The sequence below is a fragment of the Centropristis striata genome, chromosome 18, assembly GCF_030273125.1.
Source record: "Centropristis striata isolate RG_2023a ecotype Rhode Island chromosome 18, C.striata_1.0, whole genome shotgun sequence".
Classification (NCBI taxonomy): Eukaryota; Metazoa; Chordata; class Actinopteri; order Perciformes; family Serranidae; genus Centropristis; species Centropristis striata.
The window spans coordinates 35,090,668-35,117,241 of NC_081534.1; the positions used below are offsets into that span (position 1 = coordinate 35,090,668).

General features: G+C 38.9%; 2 protein-coding genes and 1 pseudogene across 2 annotated transcripts; all 3 read left to right on the forward strand.

Moving 5' to 3' along the window:
* Positions 1–3,564, forward strand: part of LOC131990763 (rho guanine nucleotide exchange factor TIAM2-like) — a 32,443-nt pseudogene extending 28,879 nt beyond the window's left edge.
* A 4,490-nt stretch (positions 3,565–8,054) lies between these two features.
* Positions 8,055–11,563, forward strand: LOC131990661 (claudin-20-like). The gene is made up of 2 exons (XM_059355745.1): positions 8,055–8,155; positions 10,000–11,563. Exon 2 carries the CDS (start codon positions 10,030–10,032, stop codon positions 10,795–10,797), a length of 768 nt encoding a protein of 255 aa, XP_059211728.1. The 5' UTR covers positions 8,055–8,155; positions 10,000–10,029; the 3' UTR covers positions 10,798–11,563.
* Positions 11,564–12,412: 849 nt separating this feature from the next.
* Positions 12,413–23,215, forward strand: LOC131990764 (interferon-induced protein 44-like). The gene is made up of 7 exons (XM_059355880.1): positions 12,413–12,468; positions 21,287–21,385; positions 21,681–21,876; positions 22,251–22,409; positions 22,502–22,673; positions 22,809–22,909; positions 23,039–23,215. Exons 1-7 carry the CDS (start codon positions 12,413–12,415, stop codon positions 23,213–23,215), a joined length of 960 nt encoding a protein of 319 aa, XP_059211863.1.
* The last annotated feature ends 3,359 nt before the right edge of the window (positions 23,216–26,574 follow it).

Sequence of the window (26,574 nt, forward strand, 5' to 3'; positions counted from 1 at the left end):
CTGAATGCTTCAGGTCTCTAGTCTGGATGCTCCAGGTCTCTAGTCTGGATGCTCCAGGTCTCTAGTCTGAATGCTCCAGGTCTCTAGTCTGAATGCTCCAGGTCTCTGGTTTGTGGTTGTAAAGTTTCATGAGGCTGTGATTCTCTTTTAAACACTGTTGGGTTCTTGCCACATGTGAACTTTGGTTCATTCTAAATTCCCAACATGTGGTGCCCCGTGTGAGGCAGGTCTCCTACAGGAGAGGTGGTCCCGAGCTTGTCCGCTGGGCCTTTGTGTTGTGGATTTGAACTGATGTGGTTTTATCTACATTTTGGTTCTCTGGCAAGAAACACAGCCAGAGATCTCTCCTCCCATGATGCCTAGCATCTATGACCCCTACAGATGTGTGATCACTTCATTGTTCAGGAGACCTCTGACACCACATGGGGTCTCCTGTAGAAAGAGACCACAGCCTCTCTGATCTTTCTCTTTCTCCTCTGCTGGCCAAGGCAGCAGCACCTCCTTCTCCACTGGCTCACAGACTGTTTAGAGACCCCAGGATGCACAAAGATACACATACGAGCCCAGTCCTCGTAAGCGGGGCGGCCCGGGTTCAAATCCGGCTCTGAGCCCTTTACCGCATGTCTTCCACTCTAAATATCTCTACTGTCAATAAAGCTACAAAAATGCCCCGAAAACTTTTTTTTTAAAAAAGGTTCACATACAAGAGGACACAATAACACATTTACTGTGATCAACATAAAGTGGGCATGTCTGTAAAGAGGAGACTGATGAAGTTTCATGCGATTCCAACAGCTTCTCTGTAGCATGAAAACTGATCCCTCTACAGGCAAAAAACACAAAAGTCAGGAGATTTCTGACACTTTCTGAAACCTTGAGATTTAGATACTTTGCACTAACTTTGGACTTGTTGATCTCCTTGTGTGTCGGCTCAGAGAACCAGTGTGTGTGGGAGCTGGTTCACAGCCGGTCGGAGGTGGAGGGACGACCGGAGACGGTGTTTCAGCTCTGCAGCAGGTAAAAAACACAACATATTAATATTCATATTTATTGAGTTTGATCACAGTGAGAAGAATTATTTTCACGAAGAGCTGATATCTAGCCATTTTCTATGGTTTTCTTGATGATAACCAAAATCGTGATCAATAGAACCATGTTTAATGTCTAGATATCAGCTCTTAAATTAAACTCTTATCAGATATTTTTGTTGTTATCATTATATTTGTCCAAACAAATGAACCTTTAGTTGAACCAGACATTAAAATGAACAAGAACTTGAAGAAAACAAGCAGGTCTAACCATGTTTTCCATGGCTGTCGTGGTTGATAAATATAAACTCTGTCTGTGTTTTAGCGGTTTGGAGACGAAGGCCAGCGTGCTGCGAGCGCTGCGCTCGCTGCTCCGCGACCGGCCGCCCGCCGCCTCCCTGAGGAGGCCGCGGCTGTCGGCGGACCGGAGCTCCTGCAGGAGGAGGCAGCAGCGCCAGAGGACGGCCGCTCGCCCGCCGGCGCCGCTGGACGCCTCAGAGACGTGCTCGGAGCCTCTGCTGCCGAGCCGCGCCGCCGCCGCCGCCACGGGGAAGAGGACCAGACTCTGCTCGCTGACCGGCGAGCTGGAGGCGCAGCTGCAGAGGCTGAACGTCACAGAGGACGACGGGGCGGCGGCGAGGAGCGAGGAGAGGAGGCGCAGCTCCAGTCTGCGGCGTGCAGGAGAAGCTGTGGACCTCAGCAGCCTGCTGGAGAGAGACTTCAGCGTCCAGAGCCTGACCTCCATCATCAACGAGGACTGTTTCTACGACAACGCGCTCGCCAGGCAGAACGCCCACACGCTGCAGGGCTAACATGCTAACAGGCTAACATGCTAACGGGCTAACATGCTAATGGGCTAACGTGAAGACCGGAGCGTCCTCAGACCGACACGTCACGAACAACTTGGACAGACGTGAACTTTCTCTGCGGACGTCTGGAAGAAATCTCCTCTTGGGAATTCGGGATTTCACGACTTTTGTGACTTCGGTAATAAACGAGAAATTCTGGAGACGAATTACATATTTGTCCAGAAGAGGAAACGATCAGAAACGATCAGAAACGTTCAGAAACATTCAAAATGTTCAGAAACGTTCAGAAACTATCAAAAACGTTCAGAAATGATCAGAAACGTTCAGAAACGTTCAGAAACGTTCGGAAATGATCAGAAAGTTTTGATGTTTGATCGGGAATCGTCACGAAGGAACTCTGAGCGGATTCTTCTTTCAACGATCTCGTAGAAAAACCACAAACAGATTAATTTAACGATAAAATTCCGAACACAAAGAGAAATAGAAAGTGTTGGAGCTGCTGAAGAACAGATGGATTCAGAGAATAAAGTCAAAACATTTTGAGAAAGAAAAGAAAACATCAGGAGAAATATATAAAAAAAAAAAAATCCAATTTGACCAGAACATTTTAGTTTTATGTTCATAAATATGACCTTTTCTACTTTTAATTCTTATTATTAAACTCTTTTTGTCTAAATACGACAACCTTTTCATAAAAAATCACTTTTTAGTTTTGTAAAATCACGACTTTTTCTCATAGATTATATACGGGTCTTGAGATATCACAACTTTATCAACTTCTCATTAAGCTTCTCCCCAAAAATGGTATTGTTATTATATATAATATTATTAATTTGTTCCCTTTTATTATCTGTTTCATTACAAGTTTGGGTGTTTTTTCATAATAGAAATCTAGATTTGACTTAAATTAAGTTTTTTTATTGTTATTTAATTTGAGCTTTTCTCCTGAAAAGATAATTTTATTCCTATAAATTCTTTTTTTCATAAAAATAACGTTATTGTGTAAATTGTTAAGATTATTGTTGAACTTTTCTCCAAAGGTTACAGATTTATTTATTTTTAATAAAATCGTGACTTTTCCTCATAAAATGATGAAAGCATCTTGAAATGTAATTATTTTTTTAAAAAGCTGTAAAATATTAATGTTTTATTCCCACATCATAATATTTTTCTTGTGAAATTAAATATTTTTTTCTATAATATTGAGATTTCCATTCACTCAATATCTTTTTTAATTTATTTTAATTATTACAAACTTTTGTCTCGTAACATTAAATATTTTTCTTTAAAATATTTTGACTTTATTCTTCCAATTTCAAATGTTTTTCTATTTCCTCACCGTGGCTCTAACACTATAAATATAATTAAATAATAATAATATAAAATAATAATAATAATAATGAACTCCAGATGATTCTTCAGGAACAAACACTTTGAGGAAATATGGAACCATTTTTGAGAAACTTTCTCCAGAAGTTTTTAAGAAGAACAATGATGTAAAAAAAAGTTTTTTTCTTTGCTGTAAATGTTTGTAGTTTTTCTTAACGAAGGCAGTAAATGATGGAGCTGCTGGATCCAAACGAGCCTTTCTTTCTTTTTCTATTTATACTGTAACCAGTTATTTTTATTACCTGTGAAAATATTTGGTAATTTATTTTCTTAAATGTTTCCGAACGTCTTTTTAACAACTCGATGATGTAAAAGTTCAATAAACGAGAATTTAATTTAAAGTTGAAAGTCTCTTTGTCCAGATCTTTGTGTGTGTGTGTGTGTGTGTGTGTGCGTGTGTGCGTGTGTGCGTGTGTGTGTGTGTTGCTGAATGTGTGTTTGTCTGTTTGAACAGCAGGAATGTGCTGAACATCTGCTTTTAAACACACACACACACCTGACTCTGTGTGTGTGTGTGTGTGTGTGTGACTGCAGGACGACCGACTTCTCTTCCAGCTGGTGAGTTTTTCTTTTTTTTCTCCGTTTTTAAAGGAAAAGTTTCTTTTTTTAACAGCTGTGTGACATAAAGACAAAGTTTTAAAATTTGTGCGGTTTTATTTTGAAAGATCACCAAAAAATACTCAGATTATCTTAGAGAGAAACTGTAAAAACAGGCATTATTCTCAGAGTTTGAACTTTCCGACGGTCCTTGAACGTATCATCAGTTATAAAAAGTGTCCGTTACTTGTGTTAAATGTTGATATTAGTGTCAGAATCTCTTTATTCACCATGTGTCATTTAAAATAAACCAGATCCTGTTAAAAACTGAATCTGTTTACACAGAGCTGAGGGGAGAGGACAGGAGAGGCTGGAAACATGACAATACTTCAATATGTGGAGAAAACTTTTTTTATCATAATTTTGCATCTTTTTTGGTGATTTTATGTCTTTTTTTGGTAAATTTACATATTTTTTTGGTAAATTTGTGTCTTTTGGATAAACAATACTTCAATTTTATGTCATTTTTTGTTCATTTTTGTGGGGATTTTTGTAATTTTCTGATTTTTTGGGGGGTAATTTTGTCTTTTTTGATCATGTTTATGTCATTTTTGTCAGTTTGTGTCTTTTTCTCGAATCTTATTTAATTTTTTGGTAATTTTGTGTCACTTTGTTGTAATTAAATGTCATTTTCTGTGTGTTTTCTGATTTTTGGGGGGTATTTTTTTCTTTTTTTGGTAATTTTGTGTTTTATTTTGTGTTATTCTGCACAAAAACTGTTTGAGTTGAGAGCTGCAGGACTTATAGATTTATAATAATAATATTAATAATAATAACTCAACTCAACTTTATTTGTAAAGCACTTTAAAAACAACAACAGCTGCAACAAAGTGCTGTACATAAACAAGCAAATAAGAAACAATAAAATAAATAAAACAGGAAATGAATACTAAAATAAATAGTTTCATTGCTTTTTTAAAAACAATTTTTAAAAAAACAATAAATTAAAACAAACCATCAAAACACTAAAAGAGCAGAGTCTCATGGTGGTTGAAAGCCAAGAAATAAAAACAGGTTTTAAGACGAGTTTTAAAAATGGACAGTGAGATAATAATAATAATAATAATAATAATAATAATACATTTTATTTGTAGAGCGCTTTACAGTTAAAACAGTTAAAAATAAAACAAACAATTAAATTAAAATACAATAGTTGTTGAGATTTTAGAGAGGAGACGTATATTTATTAATTAATTTATTTGTTCTGCTTCTTATCTGACTATCAGGCTGTAAAATGAACAAATCAATAAGAAATCAATCAGCAGAGTCACACACACACACACACACACACACACACACACACACACAAAGAAGTGTTTATGTGTGTGTGTGTGTGTGTTCAGCTGAGATAAAACAGTTCATTTATATTCCGTCTGTGAGCTGATTGATGCTCGACGGGGAGTGTGTGTGTGTGTGTGAGTGTGTGTGTGTGTGTGTGTGAGTGTGTGTGTGTGGTGTGTGTGTGTGTGTGTGTGTGTGTGTGTGTGTGTGTGTGTGTGTGTGTCCAGATGGTTGCTCGGCTGCAGGCTATTATCTCTATGAATGTGGGGGGTCAAAGGTCAAACGGTCCCTTTAATGTGAAGCTAATTTCAGTCGTATTGAATTTAAAAGCTTCAGTGGAGGAATGACTTCTTCTTCTTCTATTTATTTATTTATTTATATTTATATTTATGTCACAAACATGAAGAAACAACATGCAGACAGGATTTTATTTATTTATTTATTTGTATATTTATTTACTTTTAAATAATCAAAAGTCAAACAAAACATTAAATATCATTAATAATTTTAATTACAATTTTAAAAAACACATTTAAATCACTTAAACTCAATAAGAAACTTTAATCTTTTTTATCTAATCTGATTTATTTAAATTTAAACAATTCATACAAAATTAAAGATTAATAAAATGTATTCACACAAACTCACTGAGAATAAAAAAAAGACAATAAAAAATAATACATTTTTTAAAATGTTTTTATTGAATTTCATTCAAACAAAAAAAACAACAAAACCATTTAAATCACATTAAAACTCACCGAGAAGAAAACACACATTAAATATTAATATAAAAGTCCTGAAACAAACATAAAGAATAAATAAATTAAAGAGAACAAATAGAAGAAAGAGATGTGAAGCAGAAACATGAAATATAAACGTGTTCGTCCTCTGCAGCGTCTCAAACCTCCACAACACACACACACACACACACACACACACACACACACATTCTTGTACTTCTATCTTTGTGAGGACCCTCGTTGGAACAGTGAATTCCCTACCAAGGTTATAATAGTTTTTGATTTTTCATCAGTTTCATAATTTTTAATTTGACTGTGAATTTTTGTTTTCAAATCCAGTTAGTTTTAATGAGTTTTTAGAGTGAGTTTGTTAGTTTTAGTTTATTTTTTATTATTTTTAGTGTTGGTTTTAGTTGTTTAGTTGTTTTAGTTTAAGATGTTATAATAAAGATGAATATATTAATAATAACTATATTGTATCTTTTTAAGCGTCAGCAAGAAGAAAAAAACATTTTCATCATCAAAAAACAAAAGAAATGTAAAAAAAAAAAAAAACTAATTAAAACAAATTAATAAATCTTCTCTTCAGCTGTTTGCCTCCAAATTTATTATAGAATAAATAAATAAATAAGAAAGAAAAAAAGAACAAACTAATTATAATGTTATAATAAACATGAATATATTAATAATAACTATATTGCTTCTCATCAACAAACAAAAAACAGCAGAAAAAAAGAACCCAAACTGATAAAAACGACTCAATAAAACCAAAAACTAACAAAAAACAAATCTTCTCTTTAGCTGTTTGCCATAAAATGTTATTAAATAAATAAATAGAAAGAAAGAAAGAAAGAAAGAAAGAGTTATAATGTTATGATAAACATGAATATATTAATAATAACTATATTTCTTCTCTTTAAGGATCCACAAGAAAAAAAAACATTTTCATCAACAAAAAGCAAAAGAAATGTAAAAAAAAAATAATTAAAAACAAATTAATAAATCTTCTCTTCAGCTGTTTGCCTCCAAATTTATTCTAGAATAAATAAATAAATAATAAAGAAAGAAAGAAAGAAAGAAAGAAAGAAAGAACTAATTATGTTATAATAAACATGAATATATTAATAATAACTATATTGCTTCTCATCAACAAACAAAAAACAGCAGAAAAAAAGAACCCAAACTGATAAAAACGACTCAATAAAACCAAAAACTAAATCTTCTCTTTAGCTTTTTGACATAAAATGTTATGAAATAAATAAATAAATAGAAAGAAAGAAAGAAAGAAAGAAAGAAAGAAAGAAAGAAAGAAAGAAAGAAAGAGTTATAATGTTATAATAAACATTAATATATTAATAATAACTACATTGTATCTCTTTTAGGGTCTACAAGAAAAAAAAATCATTTTCATCAACAAAGAGAAAAAAAAGTAAAAAAAATCAACCAAAAAAAGACAGGAAAATGCTAATGTTCTAGTAAAGATGAATCTAATAATAATAAATGAAATAATAACCAATAAACCCACCTGGGAGCGTCGTGGTGTGAGAAGCTTTAAATCCTCGTTGACGCGTCGATCAGCTGCTACAAACTCGTCTCTTTGTCTTCCTGTTTGTTTTGAGTTTCAGACACACAAACATTCATTAGAATGAATGAGGCTCACACACTCCAAGGTGCTCCCTGTGTGTGTGTGTGTGTGTGTGTGTGTGAGATAAGGGTTATTATAATAACCCGCGGACGGCTGCGGTCCTTATCAGGGCGCCGCAGTGGGCGACTCTTCACACGGTCACATGACGGCGCCGCAGAGAGCAGCTCGCAGCGCTTTATCACCGGGAACCTGGCGGGGCGTCTGATTGTGTCCAGGACGCCGCTCGCCACTCGCCTGATAATCACCGTAATCAGCTGCTCGCCACGCTCCGAGTCGCAAAAAACTCCTTCAGAGCGCCGAACCGCAACAATTTAACACAAAACAATCGTTTCCAGGTGCTTTTTAGTGACCGCCAGGGGCGTGACCAGCACGCCACCAGCACGCCACCACCACGCCACCAGCACGCCACCGGCACGCCACCGTACGCCGCATCCCAGCGCTGCAGTGCGGCGACCTTCAGGTGAGCAGGAGGAAACCGGAGCATTAGCCGGGACTCTACTGTCAGGATCCTTCACACCTACGTTTCCTTCATTCAGAGCAACAAACAGAAAAGAAGAAGAAGAAGAAGAAGAAGAAGAAGACGATGGACGGCTGAATCTCTTCCAGAATGGGATGAATCTGTGAGTCCGGTTGCCACGGAGACAGCAGGCTGTTCTACTGAGCGAGGTAAGACTCAGAACTTTAACCACTCTGCAGAAACGTCCCGTTGTTTTTACTGAAAACATTAGTCAACATCTTTACAGAACAACTTGGACATTTTACATCCTAAAACTGTAGTCATTTTTTTTTTTTTTTATTAAAAAAATTTACATGCAGATTTTGTGTCTTTTTGTGTCTTTTTTTAAGTAATTTAGTTGTTTTTTTTAGTAATTTTGTGTCTTTTTTAAAGTAATTTTGTCTTTTTTTGGTCTTTTTGTGTCTTTTTTCAGTAATTTAGTTGTTTTTTTTAGTAATTTTGTGTCTTTTTTAAAGTAATTTTGTGTCTTTTTTTGGTAATTTTGTGTCTTTTTCAAGTAATTCCGTTTTTTAAGTAATTTTGTGTCTTTTTTTTAGCAATTCTGTGTCTTTTTTTTTGTCATTTTGTGTCTTTTTTTAAAGTAATTTAGTTGTTGTTTTTTGTAATTTTGTGGGTTTTTTTTAGTACTTTAGTTTTTTAAGTAATTTTGTCTTTTTTTTTTAGCAATTTTGTGTCTTTTTTTGGTCATTTTGTGTCTTTTTTTTGGTCATTTTATGTCTTTTTTTTGGTCATTTTATGACTTTTTTTGGTCATTTTGTGTCTTTTTTCGGTCATTTTGTGTCTTTTTTTGGTCATGTTGTGTCCGTCCAACAAGTGTCCTGAAAGTCGTGTCGCTAGTTTTTTCTTTAATCCTGCTGACAAACAAACAAACAAACAAACAAACAAACTTAAGTGAATTAGCTGGAAAATAGCTGTTTCCAGGCGACGATGAGACGTGACGAGACGTCTGAGAGTCAGAAACAAATGTAAACGTGCAGAGCGCCATGATTCAGACGTTACTGTGTGATCCAACCTGATCAATGAGCTGAGTGTCCTCTCCGGGGACGCTGCAGCTTTAAACGGACATCATGGAGCCAATGATCACCACATCAGCTGCAGAGTCTCTAATCAGCGATCCGTCTGACAGGGAAATAAAAAAAAATCCCATCAGCAGCCTCAGCTGTTGTCCGTCACGCTCCCACGCTGCGACCTGCAGCGATCTGCCCAACCAGCGTCTAATGCACCTTTTTGTTTCTGCAAACAAAAGAAAAATCAGCAGCAGACGTAGAGAACTGTTCCACTTCACTGTTCTTCTGGAGCTGATGTTCTCCCTCAGGCTAATTATTGTCTTTTTTCTATGTTAAATATGCTCACAAAGGAATTATATTTTGTTTAATATGCTGTTTTTAAATGTGTCTGTCTGATGAGTTCTAAGTTGAAGTGTGATCTTTAAGGAAACTGGTCAACCTGCTTTTATTATCTGAGGTAAGATTTAAAGTGTAAGTGGTATGAATATAGTTTGTTATCTTGACTTGAAAATGTGAGTTGACACGGTTTGGAATTGTAAGTTCCTTTGACAAGAGAACGTAAGTTTTCTTGAATGTATAATGTAATATATTTCGTTGTTTAACCCTTTACCAGGCGAAGAACCGTATTTGGTAACTTCAGCGGATATCCTAAATAAAAAAAAAGTTGCAAATTTACTAGATTAAAGTGGCAGATCTGCGTGGAAAAAAGTCACAGATTTACGAGAAAGAAGTGGGAAAAAAAGCAACTTTTTTCTCGCAGATTCACCACTTTAAATCTCGTAAATCTGCAACTTTTTTTCTTGCAGATATGCCACTTTAATCTAGTAATCCTGATAAAGGGTTAAACTCAGAGTATCAAGTTTAAATAATAAATGATCATTAATTAAACTACTTGTCTCACTTTACGTTATGAGTTGAAATAAAACTTTAACTAAAAGCAATTCAACTTAAGTTTTTAAGTTAAACCACGCTAATATTTTTTACAGTGTGCCGTGATCTTCCGGGACCTGCCGGGGATGCTGCCCGCCGCCGTCCAGGTGCTGGCGTTCTGCCTGGCGCTGCTGGGCGTCGTCGGGGCAACGGTTGCCACGCTGCTGCCCAACTGGAAGGTGAGCGCCAACGTGTGGTCCAGCATCATGACGCCCATCTCCCAGATGCAGGGTCTGTGGATGGACTGCGTGTGGTACAGCTCCGGCGTCTTCAGCTGCACCGTGAAGCCGTCGGTGCTGGCGCTGCCGGCGTCGCTGCAGGCCACGCGGGCCGCCATGGTGCTGTCCTGCATGGTGGCGGCGCTCGGGCTCTGCCTCGCCGCCCTTGGGCTCAAATGCACCCGCTGGGGGGGCAGCCGGCGCGCCAAGGGGCACACGGCCGTGGCGGCGGGCGGCTGCTTCGTGCTGGCCAGCGCCCTCTGCCTGCTCCCCGCCGCCTGGTTCACCAACGAGGTCATCACGGCGTTCCTGACCACCGACCTGCCGGACAGCAGCAAGTACCAGCCGGGGGGAGCGCTCTGCGTCACCTTCATCTCCGCCGGCTTCCTCCTGGCCGGAGGCGTCATTTTCTGCCTGTCGTGTCCCGGGACGAGAACGGGACGGAGCCGGTACCCGTCCTCCCCCGACCCCGACGGGCCGGCGCCGCACCGGGCGGAGCGGTGGAGACGGGAGCCGCCGCCACCGGAGACGACGGACGGGGAAAATAAAGCGGTGGAGCTGCAGAAGGTCTACTCGTCTCCCTCCAAGCCTCCCAAAGACATCAAGGACAGCTACAGCCGGCAGGAGTACGTCTGAGCCTGCAGCCCGCCGGCCGGGAATGTGGCGCTCCAGCCTCGGCTGCAAGGTGGGGGCAGGGGGGGGAGGGGGCGTGTCTGAGGGGGAACAATCACCACATGATAGACAGCAGGAGCTGTAAACACTGGAGACCCCCCCTCCCCTCCCCGGACCAAAGACCTGTCAGAAAACAGAGACAGAGAGAAGGAAAAGCACCAGACAGTAACAGCAACTTGGGTCTAAAACACCAACACATATTGGACTAAACCATCACTGAAAACACAGATAATATTGGACACAGCAGAAGCTAAAACACCAGACAATATTGGGCCAAACCTGGATTCAAAAACAGTCCATTTTTTGTCCAAAACTGGACTAAAAACACAGATAATATCAGACTAGGCAGGAGTTAAAACACCAGACAAAATCTGGATTCACAAACATGGAATATTGTTTCAAACAGTACTAGAAAAACAGTCACATTTTAGTCCAAAACAGGACTAAAAACACAGAGAATATTGGACTAAACAACATGTCTGAGGGGGAACAATCACCACATGATAGAGAGCAGGAGCTCTAAACACTGGAGATTCAAAAACAGTCAATTTTTTTGCCCAAAACTGGACTAAAAACACAGAAACACCAGACCATACTGGTCCAAACCATGACTAAAACACAGCACATATTCAACCAACTTGGGTCTAAAACAGTAACAAATATTGGATCAAACCATTACTGAAAACACAGGAAATATTGGACTTAGCAGAAGGTAAAGCACCAGACAGTATTGGGCTAAACCCTGACGAAAAACAGAATATTCTTTCAAACCAACCTGCAAAAATCAGTAATATGAGAAAATATCACCAGCACATATTCAACCAACTTGGGTCTAAAATAGTAACAAATATTGGATCAAACCATAACTAAAAACACAGAAAATATTGGACTAAACAGAAGCTAAAACACCAGATAAAATCTGGTTTCACAAACATGGAATATTGTTTTAAACAGTACTAGAAAAACAGTCACATTTTAGTCCAAAACAGGACTAGAAACAGAAAATACTGAAACTAAAATAGTGTCTGAGGGGGAAAAATCACAAAAACATGATAGAGAGCAGGAGCTGTAAACACTGGAGACCCCCCTCCTGTCAAAAAACAGAGAAAGAAAGAAGAAGAAAAAAAGGCAGCTGAACCTGCTGATCATTACAGAAAAAAAATCTAAAAGCCATCATTTTCCAGCTGCCTGCCTCCTCACAGAGCTCTCGGAAACCGTGGGCTGGATTTAATCCCCACAAGTACAAAAAACAGTCAAATAGAGATAATATCTGTATTTTATGGGTTTATTTTATGGCAATTATTACAAACACGACACCTTCTGAAGGGACGCTGAGTGTTTGAATATTAATTTTATGGAAACTTCATTAAATTAAAGTACAAAAAAACTGGAGTTTCCCAAGTTCTGCAGGTCCGGTGGACGAGCTGGAACTGGTTCGATGAAAGTACAAACATTTTCTGACCAATCAGGAGCCAGTTACCGCCCCGTTACGTGATGAGAACGGGCTAAAAAAAACGAACATTTACTTGCCGGCCGCCACCAGGTGGAGTCGGAGTCGCCGTGCGCTCTCAGTCCCGTTATGTTCCACTCGGGAGAAGCTGCTGACTCGGGTGTTCCCCCTGGTGGTCGGATCCGGTACCAGACACGACTTTAGAGTCGTACAAGTAGAGAAAAAAAGACGATATCGATAATAAATATATATAATAAATGCTATTACAAACTGGATTCATTCAAATAAATTAAAAAACTGTAATTTCTTCCAGAATTTGCCAAAAAAGAAAGGATTTTCCTCAAACATAAACAAGAAGATGTTAGCACTAATACATGATATTTTAATTTCTTTCTGCCAAAAAAACAACAACCCAGTTTTATATCTTAACACTCCCTGGTTTTGTTGTTGTTATTATCAAGATTCCAAAATATGTTGTAAACCACCAGAAGGTGTTTGAGTTTTACAGTAAAAAATAAATAAAATAATAAATAAAATAAATAAATATTAAATAACACGTTTAACTCTGGAAACTAAAAGGAATTGGGGAAAAAATACAAATATGAAATAAAAAATAAAATAAAAAATAAAACTCTGACCAAGATAATAACATTAAATAAAAACTACAGAATAATATATAAATCTTTATTCTTCTTATTGTTATTCTTCTCTAAAAAAACAAACACATTTTATAGACAACAAGCAGCAGAAGATTGTAAGAAATGAATCTATGAAGCAGTTTATTGATGTTTATATGTGAGTGGAACAGACTCTGGGAAGTCTAGAAGCAAAATACAAATTAGCAGAAAAACCAAACACACGTTGTTTGTTCAGAGCTTCAGGTGCTCACAGCTTTAATCTGCTGGATCAAGCTGTGTGTGTGTGTGTGTGTGTGTGTGTGTGTGTGTGTGTGTGTGTGTGTGTGTAGAAAGACTCCGCTCCGTGTTTTCTCAGCAGCTCGAGGAGGTAATGATGCTCTCTGCTGCCCATTATACTCCATTATCACCTCGCCACGGCTGAATGCACCGCCACCCTCATCCTCCCCCTTCTCCTCCTGCTCCTCCTCCTCTTCCTCCTCTTCCTCCTCTTCCCCTCCTCCTCCTCTCTCCAGCTCCTCCTCCTCTCTTCCTCCCCCTTCTCCTCCTCTCTCCACCTCCTCCCCCACCTCCTCCTGCTCCTCCTCCTCTTCCTCCTCTTCCTCCTCTTCCCCTCCTCCTCCTCTCTCCAGCTCCTCCTCCTCTCTTCCTCCCCCTTCTCCTCCTCTCTCCACCTCCTCCCCCACCTCCTCCTGCTCCTCCTCCTCCTCTTCCTCCTCTTCCCCTCCTCCTCCTCTCTCCAGCTCCTCCTCCTCTCTTCCTCCCCCTTCTCCTCCTCTCTCCACCTCCCCCACCTCCTCCTGCTCCTCCTCCTCTTCCTCCTCTTCCCCTCCTCCTCCTCTCTCCAGCTCCTCCTCCTCTCTTCCTCCCCTTCTCCTCCTCTCTCCACCTCCTCCTCCACCTTCTCCACCTCCTCCTCCCCCACCTCCTCCTCTCTCCACCTCCTCCTCCACCTCCCCCACCTCCTCTCTCCTCCACCTCCTCCTCTCTCCTCCTCCTCTCTCTCCTCCTCCTCTCTCCTCCTCCTCCTCCTCTCTCTCCTCCTCCTCCTCCTCCTTCTGCTGCTCCTCTCCTCCTCCTCTCTCCTCTCCTCCACCTCCCGTTCTGCTGCTCCACCTCTTCCTCCTCCTCTCTCTCCACCTCCTCCTCCTCCTTCTGCTGCTCCTCTCCTCCTCCTCTCTCCTCTCCTCCACCTCCCGTTCTGCTGCTCCACCTCCTCCTCCTCCTCCTCCCCCACCTCCTCCTCTCTCCTCCTCCTCCCCCACCCCCACCTCCTCCTCTCTCCTCCCCCTCCTCCTCCTCTCTCTCCACCTCCTCCTCCTCTCTCCTCCTCCTCCTCCTCTCCTCCTCCTCCTCCCCCCTCCTCCTCCTCTAACCTGAGCTGAGCTGTCAATCAAACCTTGATCTGAACGCCCACTCTGCCTCTCAGGAAAAAGCTACAAACCTGCAAAAAAAAAAAAAAAAAAAAAAAAGGTTCTGAAGATAAAACCGAGTCGATGCGTCAGCGCTGACGCATTCAGTGAAAAACCAGAAACAACAGGACACATCCAGGCACGAGCAGCTGGAACACAAAATAAAAGCATGGCACAAGGACAGAAATGCATCAACAGAATCATTTGTGTTGCTGCACAAACATGTTTTTTTGCAGGTGACCTGAGCTGTTTCAACACCAGTTATTCAACCCGAAGCCAGTTTAAAAAGAACAACAGACCTCATTGACCTCTACAGCAGCAACGACATCACACTGAACAGCTGGTTCAAGTCCAAGCAGAGATTTGTATAAAACATATTTTAAAATATGTAAAATATTGTGTAAAATGTAAAAATTTTGACCATTAAACAGTTTTTCTCCATTTTCTGTGTTCAGGATTTTCTTTGTGTCTATAACTACAACATGAGGATCTTTACCAGCGATAACGTAACTTCTCAGAGCAGGACAATCTCTTGAACAGCAAAAACTGCAAACTGCAAAAAGCAGTAAATATTGGACCAAACCAAGACCAAAAACACCAGCAAATGTTGGACTAAACCAGATCCTAAACACCAGAACATATTCAATCAACTTTGGTATAAAACAGCCACAAATATTGGGTCACTGGATATTTATTTTAATTTTAACATGTCAAGCTTTACCTTCAGTCGTGATCACAGCTCGGGTTGCAAAGGGGTTGAAAAATGTCCGGTAAACTTCCAGAAACTTTCCATTGGAAGTTGAGCTGGGAAATTTTGGAAATATTCCTTTTCGTTGAACAACAAAAACATGAATGTTGAATTAAATATTACTCACCAAGCATCAGAAAAACGTGTGTGTGCCACAGAGCTTATTTTCTGCAAACATCCCTGAGGAGAATGACTGTTGCAAGACTCCTCCCCTGACTGCTCCTCGTCTATCCCTCGTAGCAACCATTACTAAGCGTAGAAGGTCCGTCAAGCTTTGAGCTCTGAGCAACAAGGTGAACCGGTCTGACAGCAGGTACCTCACAGTTCAGAGAGGAGTCGGTTTTATACCGTTTACAAACCCAAAAAGCAAGATGAGCCTTGCTGGCTGTGGATTGAACAGTGTGGGAGAGCCCTATCACAACTTAATATCTCCAAGGTCAGCTGCTAGCTAACATGAGCTAACTAACGATGCTAGCTGTTAGAGGAGATAACCCAAACCTGATTTAACAGTTATGGTTCCTGTCAACTAGTATTCTTACCACTACTAGTGCAGAACTAGTCCAACAAACTGATGTTAATGACACGTCTGTAAAATTAGCACACTAAGCTAGCTAGCAATGTTGCTAGGAGCTTAACATAACATAGGGCTGTACAGTGCTAATAGCTAGCGTCATTGAATCCCACATGGGCTGGCTTTGGCTAGCATTCTATCAACATTTCTCATTAACTACTAATATAAATGATCATGTTGTGTTTCCATTTAATGAAGTGTTATAAAACTAAAGTCTAACTTCTTGTCTTTCAGACTGTATATAATTTCAACCGTGTACGTTAGTCTCGGGTTTACCAGAGTCGGCTAAAGGACGCTAACGCTGTGGATTAGCCTAGCACTATCGTTTACATGGATCACTTTTATCTCCTCGCTGTAAAACAATGAGCTGCTGATTGTTTCTGGGTGATAATAAATATCACTGTTATCAACCATCGTTATTTATTCAGTCCTTCACAATAAGACACAGTCCAGTAAAAATACAGATGTAGCATATAGCACATGTTACATCAGTCTGTGCTGTGGATGATTTACCATCTTATTTTACATGTTTTCTAGAGTGTAGCCTACAGATGAGCTGTTTGTAACTATAGTTACATACCAATGATAGAGATTTTGTGGATTGTTCTACAAAACTATCAACCTCTGTAGAACCAGTGCTATAAGCAAAAACATTTAATGTACAGCCCACCTCTCACAGGTTTTGCTCCAAAAGAAGAACAAGAACAAGTTCCTCAATTCACAGTTTTCTTCTGGGTGTGGGACCCCGACAAGAGGTCCCAATTGGTCAATTTTGGATGGTGACGCAGCAGTCAACCGTAACTGAACACCTTGTGCTATTTTATTTCAAAATAAGACACCTTATGTCTGCCTACACCAGACGTTCCCTTTCTTACTGGGGATTTCCACCGGGCGAGTTACAGCAGCAGCATGTCAGCTTAGCGAGCCGGCCGTATACACGCAAGATCACTCGATAATCCTGACCATACGGGAGACCGCAAGATCCCGTGATAAACTCTAAACTCTATTTATACAGTCTATGGATAAACTGTGTGTATAAAGTAAACAACAACAACAAAAACCAACTTACTTTGCTTCTCTGAGGTGAAAGATCTGTTGATCTGACCATCTATCCTTATAAAAACAATATGTGATGTCATAAATGATTGTATGATGTTCCACTTCAACAATCAGTCTCTTGTCCTTTGTGTCGCCGATCCTCTGAGACCCTTTGATTGATTGATTGATTGATTGCTGATCTGGTGCCTCGGTCATAACATAATGTTGATGTGAAGTAGTTTTAGGCTGCATGAACTGCGTATTGTGTTTTATTTTGAAAGGGGCGGAAGTGTTTTACGCAGATTCTGAGTCGGACTTCCTGTCTGGTGATCTGCTCTGTTGAGATTCACGCGAGTTGGCAGCGTCTCGCGGAGAAATAGAAGTCCTACCTAATGCTCGCGGAGAGACGCTGACGTGACGCTGCAGTAACGTTACGCAGCTCGCCCGGTGGAAACGCTCTCATTGATTAGAGTGTTACCTATTTGCAACGTCATACGCAACGCTGACGTGGCGCTGCAGTAACGGGCCCGGTGGAAATCAGGCTTCAGTCCCTTTTTTGAGGCCTATAGTGTCGATACTTGTGTGTATGTTTTTAACTGAAATAGCTGAACCCTGATCTAGTTCCAACCGGTTTTCAGGAAAGGTTCAGTAAGAGGGCACAATGTGTTACCTGTAATATTCTGGCCTTGTTTATTTTTGTCTGTTGCTTTTGAAATGAACGTCTTCAGCAGCAGTTGAAAGTGAAAGTTAGTTTGTGTTCCAGCTTGGTGACTATAAATTCCTCCGAATACTCCCTGAACTCACATTGCGTCTTTGACTTCGTCCCGGATCGCTTCAGCAGGTAGGAGCTTTTATGACTAAAATAGTGTTAACTGTTGATTTTAAAAAATGTTGTGTTTTTTTGACAGAATAAGCCTGTTTTGTTTTGGTAAACTGTAGTTTCAGTAGTTCTTCTGATTTTCCTTCTTATTTTCACTGTTGGGCTGATTAACATTATATATATACTGTATATATATATATATAATATATCATAATGTTACGTGTTCTCACAAGCTTCTCGTATGGTATCGATTCTTTTAAAAACAAATCCAGAAATATTGTATTTATTATTGTATATTTTTATATGACCGACCGCTCCCCGTGCCGGAGCGCACATGCACACACAGCATTCTGCATTCCTGAAGCGAACAACAAGTCAGATTCAGATTCAGATTAAGATTAAGATTCCCTTATAAGTCTCTCAATGGGGAAATTCACCCTTTGCATTTAACCCATCCTTTGACACACCAGTGACCACAACATGCTGAGGAGTAGTGGGCAGCACATTACTGCCCGGGGGGCTGTGTGGGGGGTTAGGGGCCTTGCTCAAGGCCGTCCTCTTAGTCCCGCCCACCGAAACCTGACGAGGAAGGACGAATAGTTTTATGACTCACGAGACGTCCTGTCCACTGTCAGTCAACCTTAACAGCTATTTGTGTCTGAACAGATACAGCCATGCACTGATTATAATTATGAATAAAATAATTATAATAATAATTATGAGAATAATAATAACAACAACAACAAACAGCTATTATTATCATTGTTATGTACAGGCTGTACAGATGCAGCCACGCACTAATAATAATTATGAGAATAATAATAATGAGAATTATTATTATTATTAATAATAATAATAATAATAATAATAATAATATACAGGCTGAACATATGCAGCCATGCACTAATAATAATAAAGTGTTTTCACTGAAATTAATGTAGAAAAAAATGCTTTAAAGATCTGAAACTTAATGAAGGAACTTTAATCTGCAGAGAACCATTAGAACCCCAACGCTTTATTAAAATTATTATTATTAATATTTTCATGTTTTCACATTTTCACATCATGTTTTCAGAGAAAGCACAAACTTCAAAAACAAAATTAAATAACTATGTTGCTATTGTCTGTAAACTGAATTGCCCTCTGGGACATTAAAGTTTTACATTTTATGACCGCGCCCTGTACGGGAGCAAACACACATTCTGCATTCCTGAAGCAAACAACAAGTGGGAGGGTGTGTCCTCTTAGTACCGCCCACTGAAACCCGGCGAGGGGAGTGGAGAAGATTTAGATTAAGATTAAGATTTTCTTTATTAGTCCCACAACGGGGAACTTTAAAGAGCTAAAGTGGCAAAGTCGATGGCAAAAAACAATAAGTAGTAAATGGACCTGCACTTATATAGCGCTTTGCGACCACTCAAAGCTCTTTACAGTACAGACTGCGCTCATTCACCCTTTCACATACGCATTCATACTGGTGGCAGAGGCTACCCTAAATGGTGCCACCATTGGGAATTCATTCACACACCGATGAACACAGCATCAGGAGCAATTTGGGGTTCAGTATCTTGCTCAAGGACACTTCGACATGTAGGCTGCGACGGTCAGGGATCGAACCACCAACCCTGGGGGGCAACCAAGTCTACCAACTGAGCCACAGCCGCCCTAAATAGCAGTATTAACTAGAACATTAACATGCATTATTTTTATTATTATTATTATTATTATTATTATTATTATTATTAATAATAATAATAATAATAATAATAATAAGATACAGGCTGAACAGATGCAGCCATGCACTTCTAATAATAAAGATTTTTCACTGAAATTAATGTAGAAAAATAATGCTTTAAAGATCTGAAACTTAATGAAGGAACTTTAACCTGCAGAGAACCATTAGAACCCCCACACTGTTTTTTATTTTTATTATGAATATTATTATTTTATATCATTATGTTTTTAGAGAAAGCACAAACTTCAATAACTAAATAAATACTAAAATAAATAAAAAAAACATGATGCTATTGTCTGTAAACTGAATTGCCCTCTGGGACATTAAAGTTTTACCTTTGATGACCGCGCCCTGTATGGGAGCACACACACACAGACGGCATTCTGCATTCCTGAAGTGAACAACAAGTGAGATTCAGATTCAGATTAAAACAGATTAACCCATCTTTATACACACCAGTGAACACACCATGCTGAGGAGCAGTGGGCAGCACATTACTGCCAGGGGGCTGTGTGGGGGGTTAGGTGCCTTGCTCAATGGCTTGACCCGTCAGTCGTGGGTTTTGACTCCGGTTACAAGCCCAATTCCTAAAAATAAATGCAAACACAAAAGTAAAACACAACTCTTTTTACTAGTCAACTTGATAATAAATCTGACCCTGTAATGCTATATAACCTTCAATTATTCATTTACTCTATGACTTTACCACCAAAAGGGGTTTTCCACCGGTGGCGGTTCCCCGCCGCTTCCCAATTACGAACAGTTCTTTGTTTTTCCACGGCCAAAGAAAACAGGTTCCACAGCAGCACCAACTCTTTGCTGGTCTTGAACCGTGACCCGGCTGGGGGCGGGGCTATCAGACCAACAAGACCAACTCGGTGCTGTTGAGAGAGACCTACTAAAATGTGTATCATTCATTTATTTGCTTTGTTTAACTGCAATGTGATTGATATGGGCTAACGTACTAACTTTAGCCGATCGATATCGTGCTAACGTTAACGGTCAATCAATAGTGCGCTAACAATAGCCGGCAACCGATAGCGTGCTAACATTAGCGGGCTAGCAAGACCAACTCGGTGCCGTTGAGAGAGACCAACTAATATGTGTATCATTCACTTGATTTGTTTATCTCAATGTGATTGATACAGGCTAATGGGCTAACGCTAGCGGGCTAACGCTATAAAAGAGGTTTGCATCGTTCATTTATATACAATATTAAAGTGATAGCATGTGTATTCCAAAAAGCGTTTATTCATAAATAAAGTAAAATAAAACACACAATTTTCTAATCCAAACAGACTACTGTGTTGGAAAGCAGACATTCACTTTATATTGTGTTTGATCTACTGGTGCCGGTTAGAAAGATAATGATTAGTTAGCATGCAAGTTTCTGTGTCTGCGTGAAGCAAAACTAACATAAAACATATAGGGTTTTTTTGGCCAGAGCCGGTTCCCATTAACAGGCGATTGCTAGCATGCTAACGTCAGGAAATTATGATCAGTGTTAATAAGAATATATTCGGTGTCCATAGTGATGAAGATGAGCAGCTGATGTGCTGTAGAGACGTAATCTGCTGTTATTATACTGGCTGAGAGGGCGGAGACATATACAGACATTAAAAGTGACGTAATGAAGTGGCTTTCTGTGGAAAAGCAAACAGTTCAGAGCTGGTTTACAAGTTGAATCAACTGCCAACGAGCACTAGCACCGGCTCTGAACCGGCTCTGGTCAAAAAAAAACTTACAAGGTGTTCAGTCAGTTTTACAATCTATTCATATTGTTTTATGTTTTATTCTGCTATACTTTTACTATTTACTATTCTGCTATTTAATTATGTTATATGTATTTATTTTTAATTACTTAACCATAGTATTTCTATTTTTTTTGTTATTAATGGCAATTATGTGTCATGTTTGACTCTAACTAACTTTTTATTCTTTATTTTTATTGTAAATGTTTGTATTTATATGTACTTCAGTTTAATAATGTGTGTCAGTTTAACCATCTATTCATATGTGAGCTGTTTTATGTTTTATTCTGCAGCCATGGGAGGTTTTTTCAGTTATGCGCCCCCTCCATCCTCTCCACCCTCTCCACTCACTCCAACCCCTCCACCCACTCCAACCCCTCCACCTTCTCCACGTAAGATTAATTTTGAAAAAGTTTTGATTCATAAAAAGTTACGGTTTATGCTTTACATAAACACGTATTCTCATGTCAGTTCTCAGTGAACCATGGAGGACAATAAACTGGGGGTGAGTGTTTCTGCAACATAACAGTGAACTTTATTGTTCAAATTACTAATGCAAGCTCACATAACTCTAAATTTTCTCGTTTTTGTGCAATTACTTATTTAACATGACTGATTTACTTGTTTACATTTGCTGTCTGTGTTGTTGTTTGTGTTTGTGTGATGCGTGTTTTCCCCTCTGAGCAGAGACAAACAGAATGATCTGCAGTATGTGCAGGACTATAAACCTCAGGGTGAGGGCCTGCAGCTCAGGATTCTCCTGTATGGAACGGAGGCAGCTGGAAAGTCCAGTTTCATCAACTCTGTGGACAGTGTCTTACAAGGCAGAATCTGCACCCAGGCCGGGGTGGAGAACGTTGGTCGTTACGGCTTCACCAAACGGGTAAAAACAGTGTGATTGTGTTCAAACACAGTAGAAAATCATTGTGAATTTATTTAGGGCTAGCTGGTTTTTACCACTGCTTGTCAAGGTGGAGTCAAAAATGACACCAAGGTTTTTTGCGTGGAGTTTAACAAAGTTTAAAAGGTTTTCAAGACTGTTGTTGATCAACTTGATGGAGTCAGGGCGTCTAAAGAACTTCAGACTTTCATTTAGTTGTTGGAAGTTTTGTGCCATCCAACACTTTAGTAATTACCCAAACCAGATACTTGTTTCATCCGAGTACTCGGCTCAACCCTGATACTGCTGACACAGCAGGAAGTTTAACCTGACAGGCAAAATAACTATATATCCTGTTCTCCATGTGTGGTTCACAGTACAAAACCTACAATTTCGAAAAAGGAAACCCAGACACCTTTTGTTCTTTTGTCATCAATGACATCATGGGCCTGAAAAGTGGCAGCAGCAGAAGCAGAAGAGTCCATGTGAAAGATGTCAAACGGGCGATGAAGGGAAATATGAGAGACAGTTACACGGTAAAGATTCTGCATTTTAAAAACCTCTGACAGTACTCTGTATGTTTTCCATGATTCATTATTAGCCAACCTGATTTGACTTTGTTTTTCAGTTCAATCCTGAAGATAAGTTATCCAAGGAGGATCGATACTACAACGCAAATCCGACTACAAACGACAAGGTGCACATTCTGGTTTATGTCGCTGATGCCAACAAAGTCTCTCTGATTGATGAAAAAGTTGTGGAGACAATATTGGATATCAGAGATGAGGCCGCTGATCTGGGTGAGAGCAGAAATCATGTTATTATTTTTCCACTTAGGGCTGAATGAAACAAACTGCTTGGGTAGCACATTCATAAAGTGATGTTACAGTTAAATGAATTTAAGTTGATATTGAAATTTTGTGTTCTCTTGTCAGGAATTCCTCAAGTGGCCATTCTCACCAAAATTGATGAGGCCTGTCCTAACATTAAAGGAGACATAAAGAATGTGTACATGAGCTACGATCTGAAGAAGAAGGTACAGTATTATTCATAGTTATTTATTCAGTTTGCACGAATATGATTTAACACATTTAAAACATTACCAGTATTTGAGCACAAAGCTCTCATTTGTTCTGAGCTGTTTTGTAAATTGTTTTAACTGTAGATGGAGACGTTCAGTGCAAAAGTGGGTTATCCAATGAACTGCATCTTCCCTGTGAAGAACTACAGTTCAGAACTCAATGTTGATGATGAAACTGACGCTCTGATCCTGAACGCGCTGAGACGCATGATTGACTCCGGAAATGACTTCCTCAAAACACTTCCTCGCCAACGTAACTAAATCAGTCTCATAAAATGTATTAACTGTCAATCTGAAACTCTTACTAATAATTAACTTTATAATCATAAAAAATAACTATATCAATATTTAGTCGAGGTTGACGGAATTTGGAGTTCTTTTCATAGAAGATGTTGGCACCATTCATTTATGTACAACATTAAAGTGACAGCACGAGTATTCCAAAAAGCATGTATTGACAAATAAAGTCAAATAAAACACACAATATCTAATCTAAACAGACTACTGTGTTGGAAAGCAGACATTCACCTTATATTGTGTTTGATCTACTGGTGCCGGGTTAGAAAAATAATGATTAGTTAGCATGCAGTCCTGTGTCTGTGTAAAGCAAAACTAACATAGAACTTAGTGGTGTGGAAAAACATGCTAAAACACTCAGTGACACACATTAAACCAAATCATTGAACAGTTCACATATTGTGCTTGTTCCTAAATTAATGCCCAGTTACTTCTCCAAGTCCATAAGGGAGGAGGATTAGGATCCTTTGGTGAAGAAAAGTAGGGAAAGTGGGTTCCTGCTTGGGTCCAGTTGCAGATACTGTTGTAGTCAAGGGTAGTAGTGAAGACTCACTCTGATTCTGGGTTTGGGTTCTGTTGCTGCCAAAGATATTCAGCTGCCACTTAATGAATCAGAAAATTAGAAAATATGCTGCATTTTCTATTGGAATCAGTCCAATATTCACAAATGAACGAAATCCATCTGTGGCGCCAACAAATCTATATTTTATGCAAATATGCAATGCTTCTAATACATCATTCACCTGGTAATAACAATAGACTTCATAATGCTTTGGATGAAATATTTTAAATATTTCAATTCAGTGAAATTATCATATCCCACTATGGTACGGTATTGCCCTCAGGCAACATACCCATTTTTGGCCTGAAAATTTTCTACAATGCATCTTTTTGAGTGATGCAATACTTGAAAAAAGAGGGAACAGTTTAGGGAACCAATAGCAATGCTTTAATTTGTCACATGACCTCCAGGAGGCCATATTGAAACCCTATTTTGTAGACTTTTCCAAAGTAAACAGCTTTGCAATTTTTGTGCCACAAAAAAGCTCTCAAAACATAATTTCCTGGCACTTTTCCATCTGAAAAAATATATATTCCTACTAATAGGTGAGTAAACATTAATTTTTGATAGTTTCATGCAATTTATTTTCTAATTAAATAATGGAAACTTGTTAAAATGCAACTGTTGCCATGAGGCAACAACATACCGTAAAGGAAATTTGGTGTTTCCTGCATGGTGGGACATGAAGTAGGCGGCAACCTACTTGGTATTCAAGACACAAGGCCTTCTGGGAACTCACTCTTTGAACTCAACTCTGATAACACCATGACTGAGGGGAACATGTAGACCAGTGGGCTCTGTCCTGATGTGATGTATAGGGCAGGAAGATAGGACCACATTGAGACTTGCTGAAAAGTGCAACAGTCATAAGTCGAGCGGTGTACGGGACTTTGTTGTATTGTAAAAAAGCCATTCGGAATTGTGCGGTGTATGGAACACGAATGTGCTACTAAAACTTGTGCTTTGTGTTTGGCCAGCTCACCCATTAACTTAGTGCAGTTGTCTAAATTGCCACGACAATACCATTATGGAAAATTGCTATGTTGCCTCGAGGGAAAAATTAACCATTATGGAATTAGCATGGCAGCATGAGATATTGGTAGTGTGTGTTTAGGTTTATATATAATGTTCAAAAGCATGCCATTCATCATAAATTTGTTTTGATCTTTACAATTTAACAAAGATATATTTGATGTTTGTTGCAGTAAAGTAAAGCTCAGGCTATTACTATTAATACTCTGTAGGCCATAGTTTACTATGATAGTGAACTTTATGTCTTATTTGCTTATAATTTCCACACATTTTCCTCCATTTTCAGAATGAATTCAGCCTGTGTGTCAGGACAATACTGACCACTAGCTTATTTAGATGGAGAAAAAGGGCAGCTGCAAATATCCTGGATGCAAGGGTATAGGGAATGTCTGTTGTAGAAAATCTTTAAAGAAAAACACTTGACGACCAGGAAGATTCGAATAGCAGCCTTGTGCGGGATTTATTTGTAGGTATCGAAAACAGATACAGATGCCAAAGGTGACAGACAAATCTAAAGACCAGAACAACACTGAGAGAGACAACACCCTGTGTCTCTCTTTTTATTTTGCAGGTTTGTGCATCATTATTTCTGTGTAACTAAAGTTTAATGTCCTGTAATTTCCTGTTATGTTCCACTTTTGATATCAGAGCACACTTGGGAGGTCAGATTCCTATTCTTATGTTATCGTATCAACCAGAGCATCCGCTTCAAATATGCTAAGCTGACTTATCTAATGAGTTTTTCCTTTCCCATAAAAACTGAAATCCTACCTTGTGCCAGGTCATGCAATCATGCATTAATTTCTTATATATATAGTTTCAATGGATTTACACTACATGTCCAGTGCACAAAATGTGTCACATACCTGTGTTTCACTACCGACAAGAACTGTTCATGGAGCTCCAGAAGCACTGAGCAGCAGTGGACACCACAGATGGATGTCAGGGAAGACACGGGGGACTGAGAGGACTGTTTTGCAATCTTTGTTTTGATAAATAATTTGTTTCTAGTTTAAAGATTTACACTTAGACTGTTCAAGTCATTAACTCCAATGGGTTGTTGCTTCAATGGTACGGTGTTGCCTACAGGCAACATTCAGACAAGAAACCGGTTAAAAAAGGTCCTTTTATGATGTTTTTAAATTTAAAATGTTTTGTATTGTACCCTGTTGAAGCTACTGCATCTTTTACATATATTTATTCAATAACTGATGTTAAAAAAAACTTTCTTTTTTAATTGTGCACTTATTATGCATTAATTTTACTGTGCAGTTTAAGACACTATAACTGTTTTTTAGCATTCATAAATTCACCTCAACTCACCTTGACTGGTTGTTTGAATGTATAAGCGTATTGCATTCACTTGAAAAAAAAACAACTTTGAGTAATTTATTTTTTGGTTTGTTTTTCAGGGTAATTATATCTGTTTTGGTGAGTAATTTTTTTCTGTTTTTCTAATTAAAAAAAAAGTTTTTAATTTTTTTTTCCTGTTTTTCGGGGTATTTTTTTTCTCTCTGAATTATTAATTCAGAGAAAAAAAATACCCCGAAAAACAGAAAATCATTAGAGAAACAGGATTTTTTTTATTAGAAAAACAGGAAAAAATGAGAGGGACAGGAAAAAATACCCATTAAAACAGAAATAATAACCCTGAAAAACAAACTTTGAGTAATTTATTTTTTGTTTTGTTTTTTCGGGGTAATTATTTCTGTTTTAATGAGTATTTTTT